General features: G+C 59.0%; 2 protein-coding genes across 5 annotated transcripts in view; one reads left to right on the top strand and one right to left on the bottom strand.

Moving 5' to 3' along the window:
• Nucleotides 1–6,429, top strand: part of SCAF1 (SR-related CTD-associated factor 1) — a 16,183-nt gene extending 9,754 nt beyond the window's left edge. The window contains 5 exon segments of the mRNA XM_011946516.1: nucleotides 1–1,473; nucleotides 2,131–2,213; nucleotides 2,434–2,652; nucleotides 5,560–5,688; nucleotides 5,995–6,429. Of these exon segments, the coding sequence (XP_011801906.1) occupies nucleotides 1–1,473; nucleotides 2,131–2,213; nucleotides 2,434–2,652; nucleotides 5,560–5,688; nucleotides 5,995–6,186 (2,096 nt within the window). The 3' untranslated portion in view covers nucleotides 6,187–6,429.
• A 926-nt stretch (nucleotides 6,430–7,355) lies between these two features.
• Nucleotides 7,356–11,709, bottom strand: part of IRF3 (interferon regulatory factor 3) — a 6,860-nt gene continuing 2,506 nt past the window's right edge. For 3 of the 4 annotated variants that reach the window (XM_011946361.1, XM_011946362.1, XM_011946363.1), the window contains 6 exons: nucleotides 11,138–11,309; nucleotides 10,983–11,053; nucleotides 10,223–10,415; nucleotides 9,743–10,120; nucleotides 8,496–8,611; nucleotides 7,356–7,621 (listed from right to left, as the gene is read on the bottom strand). In XM_011946361.1, coding sequence (XP_011801751.1) covers nucleotides 7,436–7,621; nucleotides 8,496–8,611; nucleotides 9,743–10,120; nucleotides 10,223–10,415; nucleotides 10,983–11,053; nucleotides 11,138–11,309 — 1,116 coding nt within the window. In that variant the 3' untranslated portion in view covers nucleotides 7,356–7,435. The remainder of the gene's footprint in view (nucleotides 7,622–8,495; nucleotides 8,612–9,742; nucleotides 10,121–10,222; nucleotides 10,416–10,982; nucleotides 11,054–11,137; nucleotides 11,310–11,709) is intronic. The other variant, XM_011946364.1, reaches the window with a different exon arrangement.

Below are 11,709 nucleotides of genomic sequence, written 5' to 3'. Positions count from 1 at the left end.
CGCCCCCGGCCACCTCCTCATCGTCGTCCTCGAGGCGCGAGCGGCACCGCGGGAAACACCGGGACGGTGGCGGCAGCAAGAAGAAGAAGAAGCGGTCGCGGTCCCGGGGTGAGAAGCGGTCTGGGGATGGCAGTGAGAAGGCCCCGGCGCCCGCCCCGCCACCCTCTGGCTCCACCTCTGGTGGTGACCGCGACAGCCGCCGCCGGGGGGCCGTGCCACCCTCCATCCAGGACCTTACGGACCACGACCTCTTCGCCATCAAGCGGACCATCACGGTGGGCCGGCTTGACAAGTCCGACCCCCGAGGACCTTCTCCTGCCCCGGCCTCCTCACCTAAGCGGGAGGTCCTGTACGACTCCGAGGGACTGAGCGGCGAGGAGCGGGGCGGCAAGAGCAGCCAGAAGGATCGGCGCCGCTCGGGGGCTGCCTCCTCCTCCTCCTCCTCCAGGGAGAAGGGGTCTCGTCGGAAGGCGCTGGACGGGGGTGACCGGGATCGGGACAGGGACAGAGATAGGGACAGGGACAGGTCATCCAAGAAGGCCCGGCCCCCCAAGGAGTCGGCACCTTCCTCAGGACCCCCGCCTAAGCCACCGGTCAGCAGCGGCTCAGGCTCTTCATCTTCGTCGTCCTCCTGTTCTTCCCGGAAGGTGAAGCTGCAGTCCAAGGTGGCGGTGCTCATCCGCGAGGGTGTCAGCAGCACCACCCCCGCCAAGGATGCTGCGTCGGCCGGCCTGGGCTCTATCGGCGTCAAATTCAGCCGCGACCGCGAGAGTCGCTCCCCCTTCCTCAAACCCGAGGAGCGGGCCCCCACTGAGATGGCCAGAGCAGCTCCGGGCAGCACCAAGCCCAAAAAGACCAAGGTCAAGGTCAAGGCGGGGGCCAAGAAAGCCAAGGGGACCAAGGGAAAGACCAAGCCGTCCAAAACCAGGAAGAAGGTCCGCAGCGGAGGTGGCGGCGGGGGCAGTGGCGGCCCCGTGTCGCTGAAGAAGTCCAAGGCGGATAGCTGCAGCCAGGCGGCAGGCACCAAGGGGGCGGAGGAGACTTCGTGGTCTGGTGAGGAGCGGGCAGCCAAGGTTCCTAGCACCCCGCCCCCCAAGGTAGCCCCACCACCCCCTGCCCTCACTCCAGACTCGCAGACCGTGGACAGCAGCTGCAAGACACCCGAGGTCTCCTTCCTGCCGGAGGAGGCCACTGAGGAGGCTGGGGTCCGAGGTGGGGCGGAGGAGGAGGAGGAGGAGGAAGAAGAGGAGGAGGAAGAGGAAGAGGAGGAGGAGCAGCAACCTGCCACCACTACGGCCACTAGCACTGCTGCAGCCGCCCCTAGCACGGCCCCCAGTGCGGGGTCCACAGCCGGTGACTCGGGGGCGGAGGACGGGCCAGCTTCCCGTGTCTCCCAACTGCCCACGCTGCCCCCGCCCATGCCCTGGAATCTGCCGGCTGGTGTGGACTGCACCACCAGCGGCGTCCTAGCCTGTGAGTGTCCCCTGGGGGAGGGGGGTGCTGGGGCAGGTGAGACAGTATGGAGACTGGAGGGTACAGACTTAGAGGCAGTGGGGTGCCCTGGAAGGGAGAGGTTTATAAGGACATGGACTAGGAGGGTGGGGGTGGGTGAAGGCCAGTTAGGGTCTGTCCGGAGGCTCTAGGTTGCCTGGGTGTACTGGGAGAGAAGGGCTGGCGGGAGCAGGTGGTGGCCAGCGCAGACTGGAGTGGTGGGCTGGGTTCTGGGATTCCCCTAGATGGGGACTAGGAGAGAGGGACCAGAAAGAATGGCTTGAGCAGGACACCATGTTCCTTATGCATCGTGGTTGCCTCCTCTACCAGACTGCAGAGGTGGGGAGAGAGGCTGGGACTGGCCACAGGGGGTCAGGAGGCAGAATCTCACTCCTGCCGTCTCATCACTGCATGACCGTGGCCAGCCCTATAGCCACACACCTGGAGCCCCAAGAACATTCGGGGTATGAGCCGTTCTGTCATTGGCCAAGGCCCCCTTTTCCCAGTTCTGAGTATGAGGCCTTGTGGCTGTTCTGGGACCCAGGGCAGGAGATGGCAGCAAGTGTCCAGGTGAGGTTCACCAGCTCCTGTCCTGTCACCTCCCCCATCTTCATGTTGTCACCTCTCCACATCCTGCAGTGACTGCACTTCTCTTCAAGATGGAAGAAGCCAACCTGGCGAGCCGAGCGAAGGCCCAGGAGCTGATCCAGGCCACCAACCAGGTGGGCTCCCCTGGGGGAGAGTCCCTGCCGCCCCTTCTTTTGTCCATTGCCTCGGGTTAGGAGAGGAACCGCAGGCCCGGCAGCTCTGGGGCAAGGTATCGGCCTGAAGAGGAGCCTGTTGCCTCAGCTGTGGGGAAGTCAGCGTGGGAACAGTGGGGTGCATGTCCCCTCTTCTCCTCCACCTCCCTTTACTCATCATCCCTCCGTCCTCTTCCCACAGATCCTCAGCCACAGAAAGCCACCCTCAAGTCTGGGGGTGACCCCAGCTCCTGTGCCCACCTCTTTGGGTCTGCCCCCTGGCCCCTCCAGCTACCTGCTTCCTGGCAGCCTCCCTCTGGGGGGCTGCGGTTCAACTCCCCCCACCCCCACCGGGCTGGCTGCCACGTCTGACAAGAGAGAGGGCAGCAGCAGCTCTGAGGGCCGTGGGGACACAGATAAGGTGAGCTGGCCTGGGGAGAGGTGGTGACAGTTCTGTAGAGAATATGGACAGGAACTGAGACGCAGGGGCCCAAGGAGAAAGGGAGACTGAGGCCATAGAAACTAAAGTGATGGAACTGTAAGGAACTCCACTTCGCTGGAATGGATGAGCGGGAAATTCGTTGGGCATGTCCAAGAGAAAATCACGTCTGTGTGTGTGTGGGGGTGTGTGCATATACCCCACATCTACACACCCTGTAACAGACGCCTGCATATACCCCACATCTACACACCCCGTAACAGACGCCTGCGTATACCCCACATCTACACACCCTGTAACAGACGCCCCACACTGCAGCCCACCCCTTGATGACCCGTTTCTCACACTGTCTCCCTCTCAGTGTGAGTGGGGGAGGCTGGTTTCTGAATAAAAACTCAGGAACCTGTTTCTAGATGAAGGGAGAGAGAAGGGGTGCCAGGCAGATAGTAATGTAGGTTCTTATTCAGCTGCTCTGGCTGGCTCTTTCTCCTGGGCTCTGGGGCTGTTTCTGTCTTGGTCAGGTCTAGATGTGGGTTTTTTGTTTTTGTTTTTTCTTTGAGATGGGGTCTCACTCTGTCACCCGGTCTGGAGTGCAGTGGTGCCATCTCGGCTCACTGCAGCCTCCGCCTCCCAGGTTTGAGTGATTCTCCTGCCTCAGCCTCCCGAGTAGCTGGGATGACAGGCGCCCGCCACCACACCCGGCTAATATTTGTATTTTTAGTAGAGATGGGGTTTCACCATGTTGGCCAGGCTGGTCTTGACTCCTGACCTCAGGTGATCTGCCCACCTCGGCCTCCCAAAGTGCTGGGATTACAGGCGTGAGCCACCGCTCCCGGCCTTGGTTGGTTTGTTTTGAGACAGGGTCTCGCTCTGTCACCCAGGCTGGCGTGCAGTGGCGCAGTCACAGCCTCAGCCTTGATCTCTCAGGCTCAAGGGATCCTCCTACTTCAGCATCCTAGCACTACAGGTGTGCGCCACCATGCCCCGCTCATTTCTTAATTGTTTTGTAGAGTTGGGGGTCTCGCTGTGTTGCCCAGGCTGGTCTCGAACTCCTGAGCTCAAGTGATTCTCCCACCTCAGCCTTCTAAAGTGCTGGGATTATAGGTGTGAGCCGCTGAGCCCAGCCTACATGTGTTTTTTTACAGTCCAGCAGCCCATAGCCAGACGGTGGTGGTGGCTGCCTTACACAGCTGTGTATGGTGCCAGATAAAGCTGTATAAACCCCATTAAACATCCCGTGTGAGTCGCGGAGGTGGGGCTGCATCTTAGCCCGTCACTTGTCTGTAGCTTGTGCCTTGTGCTGCAGGTCGCGAACGGTGAGGACCCCCTGGTCTACAGCGGCCCTTGCTCTGCCCTTTTCTGTGCTCTGCCCTTTGCCCCGCTTTGCCACATCCAAGATGGGTGTTTGGGAGCAGCGTCTCTCTAGAGACCCACATCCTGTGGGGCCAGGCAAGCCTGAGAAGTCCCTCCAGGGCGGCCTGTGTCTCTCCTGGCCATAGAGTTGCCCTAACAGCTCGGTAGCTCGTCAGACAGTGTCACTGATATTGCTTCTGGAGTCTGCTGGCCATTGTGCCCTGCCCTTTCCAGGACTCAAGTTTACTTGCCCCTACTTTGATAGTCACCTGACTTGGGAGGGCAGTTTCCCCAAGGGCGGTGGCAAGGGACTATCCCTTGTGCCTGCAGAAGGCCGGTTCTTCTCTGGTCCCACGTGGCTCTCTGGCTAGAGGTTTCCTGTCTGCTTTTGCAAAGATTCTGCCTGAGGCCAGGGATGCAGCTGCTGCCCCGATCCTGTGGCTGCGGGATCTCCTAGCTTGTTGGCCACAGGCTGGAAGAGCCTTGTCTCGGAGGCTCTCTGCCCTGCCCTGCCCCCTGTTCCGTCCTTCCCTTTTCATCCCACGGCCATCCCCCTTGGAACAGGCACAGCTCCCCTGGATTGGGTCTTTGTACCTGGCCTGTGCCATGTCCTCCATGTGTGTCACTGTAGTCCTCCCCATAGGTGTTGTCCCCATTTTATAAATAAGCCACAAAGGTGGCCAGGCGCCTATAATTCCAACACTTTGCAAGGCCGAGGCGGGTGGATCGCTTTAGCCCAGGAGTTCAAGATCAGCTTGGGCAACATAGTAAGACCCAGTCGCCAGAAAAAGTACAAGAATTAGTCGGGCGTGGTGGTGGCGGCACCTCTAGTCCCAACTACTCAGGAGGCTGAGGTGGGAAGATTGCTTTAGCCCAGGAGTCCAGGGGTACAGTGAGCAGTGATTGTGCCACTGCACTCCAGCCTGTGTGACAGGGAGAGACCCTGTCTCAAAAACAAAGAAAAAGCCACAAAAAGGAGGTTTGGCTGAGCATCCCAGGGGTCAGAGACAGGGAGTGGCAGACCAGGCTTCCGATACAAATGGGCTTGAGGTCAGTCCCCACCCCCACTCCTCAGTGCGCCTCCATCCCCTTGGTGACCAGAGCAGTATTGTAAAAACCTTTCAAACTGAGTCCTCCCCCTTCCCATGGTGAAAAGCCCTGTGCAGTTTTCTACAGCCCTGTCTGTAGAGTCTGATTCAAAACCAGCTGCAATTGCTTGGCCAATGCCTGTCTTCTCATCAGACTGAACTTTGTGAGGGCAGGCAATGCATGTGTCCTGGTCCTGGCCAGGCCTGGAGCAGCCCAGGGTTCAGCCTAGAGGAGATGTTCAGTGACATGCAGAGGCACAGGCCTGGCCTTTGGTCCCAGCCACCTGCAGCAGAGGGTGCATGGGACAGACCCTCAGCAGGACTTCCAGCCCAAGAGCAGCCGGACTGCCAGAGAGGCTAGGCAGCAGCAGAGGCGAGTAGAGGTGGAGGTTCTGCAGGTACTCACTGGCCCTTGCTGTTTCTTCCCCCGCTGTCGCCACCCCACCAGTATCTGAAGAAGCTGCACACACAGGAGCGGGCGGTGGAGGAGGTGAAGCTGGCCATTAAGCCGTACTATCAGAAGAAGGACATCACCAAGGAGGAGTACAAGGACATCTTGAGGAAGGCCGTCCACAAGGTGGGCACCCAGAGAGAGGGGCAGACACAGGCCGGGGAGAGGACGAACTGGAGGGCCAGATGTGTGCAGACAGATGGACGCGGATGGGAGACGGGGAGGTCAGTCTGGGAGGGTGATGGGATTTTCTCAAGGCCACCTGGGCCTGTTCCGCTGGCCCTGGGGCACCCATCATCTAGGGGACAGAGGGACTTTGGCCTGGTTACTGGGGAAGCTGTTCCTACCCCAGTCCCAAGCTGCACCCAGCAGTCCCGGGTGGATGGGACCCCGGGAGCCTGGTGGTGACTCTGGCTGTCCCCGGCCCCCCAGATCTGCCACAGCAAAAGTGGGGAGATCAACCCGGTGAAGGTGAGCAACCTGGTGCGGGCCTACGTCCAGCGCTACCGCTACTTCCGCAAGCACGGTCGCAAGCCAGGGGACCCCCCAGGGCCCCCACGGCCGCCCAAGGAGCCAGGGCCCCCGGACAAGGGTGGCCCGGGCCTGCCCCTGCCCCCTCTCTGAGAGCCCTGGCCAGCTCTTCGCCCCTCACCTCTTTGAAATTCTGGACGTATTTATGGCTCCACCTCCCCACCTCCTTCCCCCATCAGTGGGATGATTGGGGGAGGGTTGCTGCAGGGAAGAGGAGAGCCCCCTGCCCTTCCCTGCCCCGTGCCCACCCCCTTTGCCCCCAAGCCTGTCCCCAGTGCCCCTCCCTTCTGTTCGTGCCCCTCTCCCCAATTTCATTAAAGATTTCATGAAACATTACCCGAGCCCCATGGTTCTAACCCTTTCTTTTCAGAGACAAATTTGCCAGAGGGTTGGGGAGGGACCCCTAGGAGGCTGAGGAGACAAGGGAGACCAGGCTGTGACTTGGGGCAGCTGCCTCCTCTGAGCCTCAGTTTTCTCATCTGTATAGTGGTGTTGTGAGGACTGAACAAGACACAGGTGGAGCGCTTAGCACAGTCTCTGGCAGGCAGCGAGCTGCTCACAGGGAGGCGGGGCCGGCCCCACCTGATCAGCATCCTCCCAGCTCAGGGCACCTGCGTGCCATGTGCCTGCCTTGGAATTGCTCCCAGAGCAGGATCTGCGTTCCCCATTGAGTTGGCTTCTCTTTTCAGCAGCCCTGTGAAGCTGGGGTGATCTCATCCACTCTCCCGAGAGGGAAACTGAGGCAGAGAGCAGCAAGGGCGGAAGGGTGAGTCAGGGCTGCGCTGGCTTCTGCCAGTTTCATCACCCAGAACTGAGGCCTAGCCAGGAGAGGTGACAGTGCCCAGGGTCACCAAGCAGGCAGGCTTTGCAGGCTCTAGGGTGGCCGCAGAGCCTCTTTACCAAGGCCCCCTCCAGCCCTATGGAGAGGGGAGCCTGAGGCCTGGAAGGAGAAGGGCCATTTGCCCAAACTGTTCATAGGCAAGGCAGGGACCTGGGTTCTGGCCAGTCTTTGTGCTTACTACTCTGTGACCTTTGTGCCTCTCCCAGCCTGTGTGTCTTGGTCTACAAAATGGGGGCAGCCATCAGCCACCAGGTCCCTGGGCAGAGGTGAGGAGGTGTCAGCTGCCCCCTGCGGTGCTTGGTTCTCATGCATTGAGCACCTGAGTTGTGCATAGCTGCACAGATGGGTAAACTGAGACCCTGAGCAGGAATAACAACCAGCTTGGGTCAGAGGGCACCCAACACCAGGCGCACACAAGAGGTGATCATAGCAGAAACCAGTTTATTGGTTGAGGTGGTGGGGGGTGGGGAGGTCAGAGGCCACACCATGAGGAGTGAGGGCTCAGGTCTCCCCAGGGCCCTGGAAATCCATATCCTCCACCAGGTCCTGCAGGTAGGCCTTGTACTGGTCAGAGGTGAGGGAGAGTGGGTGGCTGTTGGAAATGTGCAGGTCCACAGTGTTCTCCAGGGAGGAGGCACCCCCTACCCGGGCGATTTCTACCAAGGCCCTCAGGCACGTGGGCACCACCTGCGGGGGAAGTGGGGACAGGAGTCAGGGAAAACACCCGGCCAGTGTCCACCAAGGTAGCAGTCAGGGCTGGGAGAACTACAGCTCCCTGCAGCCCCCGCTGTAACCCAGGATGAAACACACACACACACACACACACACTCTACAACTTCCTGCAGCCTCTGCTGTAACCCAGGATGAACCATAGGCCCAGGGCTGCTGGGAGTTGTAGATTTCCCTCTACGCACACACACATACACACACACACTCATATGAGGCTAGAGTTTTCCCAGATGTCAGGGCTGAGCAGTCTGTGATCTCAACTCGTGGGAGCCACAGTCATGGCCTCACAATGGCAGCTAAAACTTGAAGTCCACCAGCTTCTACATGGTTTAGAGCAGGGGTCCCCAACCCCCCCACGGCCTGTTAGGAATCAGGTTGCCCAGCAGGATGTGAGCAGAGGGAATATTACTGCCTGAGCTCTGCCTTCTGTCAGATCAGCGGCAGCATTAGATTCTCAGAGGAGCACGAACTCATCGTAAACTGCACACGCGAGGGATCTAGGCTGCTCCTGAGGAGAATCTAATGCCTGATGATCTGCAGTGGAGCAGTTTCATCCCGAAACCACCCCCTCCCTGTCCGTGGAAAAATGATCTTTCGTGAGACTGGTCCCTGGTGCCGAACAGCTAGGGGACCGCTGGTTTAGAGAATTCAAAACAGGTTCTGCAGGTGAGGCCATGGGAAGGAGCTCCCAGGGATGAAAAACTGGTTATTGCAGAGGTCCTGGAAGTTGCAGTTTTTTAGAGGGCCCTCTGGGAGTTGGAGTTCCTGGGAGCAACCTCTTCCCTCTGTAAGGCCACCCCTCTCAGCCCCAGGGACTCAGGTCTGCAGGCACCTTGACCATCACGAGCCTCTTGGTCCACGGCTGGTCCTGGGGCCATGACTCCCCCACACAGAACCAGAGGGCATAGCGTGGTGAGCGTCCGCTTCCTTCCGTGAAGGTGATCAGATCTGGGGGCCCAGGAGTCTAGTCAGGGATGAGAAGAGGACCCTCTACCTGCCCTTCCCCGTAAACTTGAATGATAACCCCCACCATCTCCCCTGACCTAAGGCCCTCTGCTGCCTCGCCCAGAGGACTGCTTGTTTGGGGAAAGTCCCCATGATGCTGTTTGTGTACTTCCTCCTCCCTCCCTCCCTCCCTCCCTCCCATCATGGTGGGGTTGTTGGAAGGCCCCCCCTGCAAGCCCCCACGTCTCAGCATTCACAACAGGCCAGAGTAGGGGGCCCATGCTTCCAAGGATGCCAGTGAATCTGGAGAAGCTGGTTGGCATTCAGTCCCCTCTGAGGCTGCACTGTCCAATTGCAGCCATTAGTCATGTGAGGTCATTTCAGTTTAAATTGTAATCAATTAAAACTAATCATGTCCTGGTTGCACTCGCCTCACCTGAGTGCTCGGCCCCTGTGGCTAGTGGCTGCTGCACTGGACAGTGCAGGTGACTGTCATTTCCATCATGGCAGAAAGTGCCACCGCACAGTGAAACCCTAAGGGACGTAGCTTTCCTGCTATTGGTCTGTCCACCATCATTGGTTACAATAATGATGACAGCGGCAGCTAATTCCCTGAGCATGCTGTGTACTGGGACTGTGTCTCTCACCCCAGTGCTGGCAGGCAGGTAGAGAGAGGAGACCGTCCTCGGATTCCACAGGCTCAGGGCAAAGTCCTTTGCCTCAGGTTATACCGTGGGCCAAGGGCAGCCAGGGTCTGAATTCAGTCCTAATCCTGAGTTTGTTTTGTTGTTGTTGTTTGAGAGAGTCTGGCTCTGCCGTCAGGCTAGAGTGTAGTGGTGCAATTTAACCTCTGCCTCCCGGGTTCAAGTGATTCTCCTGCTTCAGCCTCCCGAGTAGCTGGGATTACAGGCGTGTGCCACCATGCCCGATTATTTGCTTGTATCTTTAGTACAGATGGGGTTTCACTATGTTGGCCAGGCTGGTCTCAGACTCCTGACCTCGTCATCTGCCCGCCTCGGCCTCCCAAAGTGCTGGGACTACAGGCGTGAGCCACCGTGTCCGGCCAATTCTGAGTTCTTAACTACTGTGCAGTCTGCTTTCTACTGGGCAGGGCGAAGCCCCCATCTCACTCACCTACAATGAAGGGCCCCAGGTCGAACACGCCTCCTTCCTTGTCCTTGGGGACCTCGCCGTCAGGCCCATGCCCGCTGTTGAGCAGCTCCTCACTCACTGCCCAGTATGTGTGGCAGTGCCCCAGCCGCTGGGCCCAGAGCCACTGCCCGGCCCGCCGCAGAGCCAGTCCCCCACCCAGGGAGCTCAGCACGTGCCTCACGTAGCTCATCACTCCCCTGTCTGTCAGGGATATGCCAGGGTCTGGCAGTCTGATTGGCCATCCAGGCAGCGTCCTGTCTCCCACTTTGGACCCCACCAGCCGCAGGCCCTCCGGGCAGGAGATGGTCTGCTGGAAGACTTGGCGGCCCCGGTAGAAGGCTGTCACCTCGAACTCCCACTCTGAGCAGCGGCAGCAGCAGTAGCAGTGTGAAGGACAGAGAGATTGAGAGTCAGGTGCTGCCACCCAGACCTCAGCCCTCCCAGCCTGCAGCTGACACTCACCTTCCCCCAGCACCAATAGCCGCTTCAGTGGGTTCTCAGAGGGCTCCAGGTTTGGGAAGGGAGTGGGATTGTCCAAGCTGGGGCTCCGCAGGGGCTGAGGGCAGGGCTCAGGGGCTACAGCCAGGCTTGGGGGTCCTGGATCTGGCAGTGGGGCCAACACCATGTTACCCAGTAACTCATCCAGAATGTTTTCCTGGAGGAAAACAAAGAAAGAGAATCAGGCATGTCCATAGTCTTTTCTGGAGACTTCATATGTACCTGGTCTGTTCTCAGCAATGCAGGGAGGTCAGGCTTGAGCTCTGCCTTCAAGGGGCTTCCAGCCTGGGGACAGAGCCAGCCATGGCACCAACAGCCAAACAAACACTCTAAAGAACGCCAGGTGCTACCATTCCAACCCAAGGATCTGGCTCTATGCAGGTTAAGACCTGGGCGGGGCAGGCTGGGTAGAATTTCAGAGGGATGCTCCCCCAGCTCAGGCCTCAGCAGGATCAAGGTGAGGGAGTTTTCAGTTCCCAAGAGGCTGACAGCCCCCTGCCGAAGTCCATGAAATCCTGGGAAGGTGTGCTAGGGCCTTGAATGCAGGGTGAAAACTCGGAATTTTCTCCTGAGGAGACTGGAGCAGGAACAGACAGGGCCAGCACTGGCTCAGGTGAGGGACAGGCTGGAGGCAGGGAAGCGGGGGGATGGTCCAGAGGGAGAGGACAAGGCCCATGGGGACACAACAGAGACTGAGGGGCATGAAGGTTGGGCACCTCCTCACCTGGGTATCAGAACTACTGCCTCTGCCATTGGTGTCCGGAGAGGTGTCTGGCTGGGAAAAGTCCCCAACTCCTGTTGAGAAAGGTGGTGAGGGGAGTAGGGGTGCCAGGAACCCTTAGGACCCCAGCCTCCCACATGAACCCCGATCTGGCAGACCTGAGTTCACAAACTCGTAGATCTTATGTGGGTCGTGAGGGTCCTTGCTCCGGTCCTCTGCTAAACATAACCCATCTTTGCGGTTGAGGGCAGAACGGAAATTCCTCTTCCAGGTTGGCAGGTCTGGCTTATCCCTCCCGGGAACGTACGCACCAGTGGCCTCCGCCCAGGCCTGGGACAACAGTGGTGTCAGGATAGTGGGGGAGGACGACTTAGATCCTACTCCTGGGGCCCTAACCCTGTCTCCTGAATCCTAACACCACCCTCTTTCCCTGGCAAGTTCTAAGTCTGCAAGGTCCATCCCCAAATCCCCCGTCCTACCTACCTCCATCCCCCACCTCTAGTTTTTAAAAGCCTTTTTTTCTTTTTGAGACGGAGTTTCACTCTTGTCACCCAGGCTGGAATGCAATGGCGCAATCTCAGCTCACTGCAACTTCCACCTCCCTGGTTCAAGCACTTCTCCTGTCTCAGCATCCTGAGTAGCTGGCATTACAGGTGGGCACCACCGCACCTGGCTAAGTTTTGTATTTTTAGTAGAGACGGGGTTTCACCATGTTGGCCAGGCTGGTCTC

The sequence above is a fragment of the Colobus angolensis genome, unplaced genomic scaffold, assembly GCF_000951035.1.
Source record: "Colobus angolensis palliatus isolate OR3802 unplaced genomic scaffold, Cang.pa_1.0 Scaffold25, whole genome shotgun sequence".
Taxonomy (NCBI): domain Eukaryota; kingdom Metazoa; phylum Chordata; class Mammalia; order Primates; family Cercopithecidae; genus Colobus; species Colobus angolensis.
Note: the sequence above shows the minus strand (reverse complement) of the source record. Positions and strands in the feature narration are given on the sequence as shown.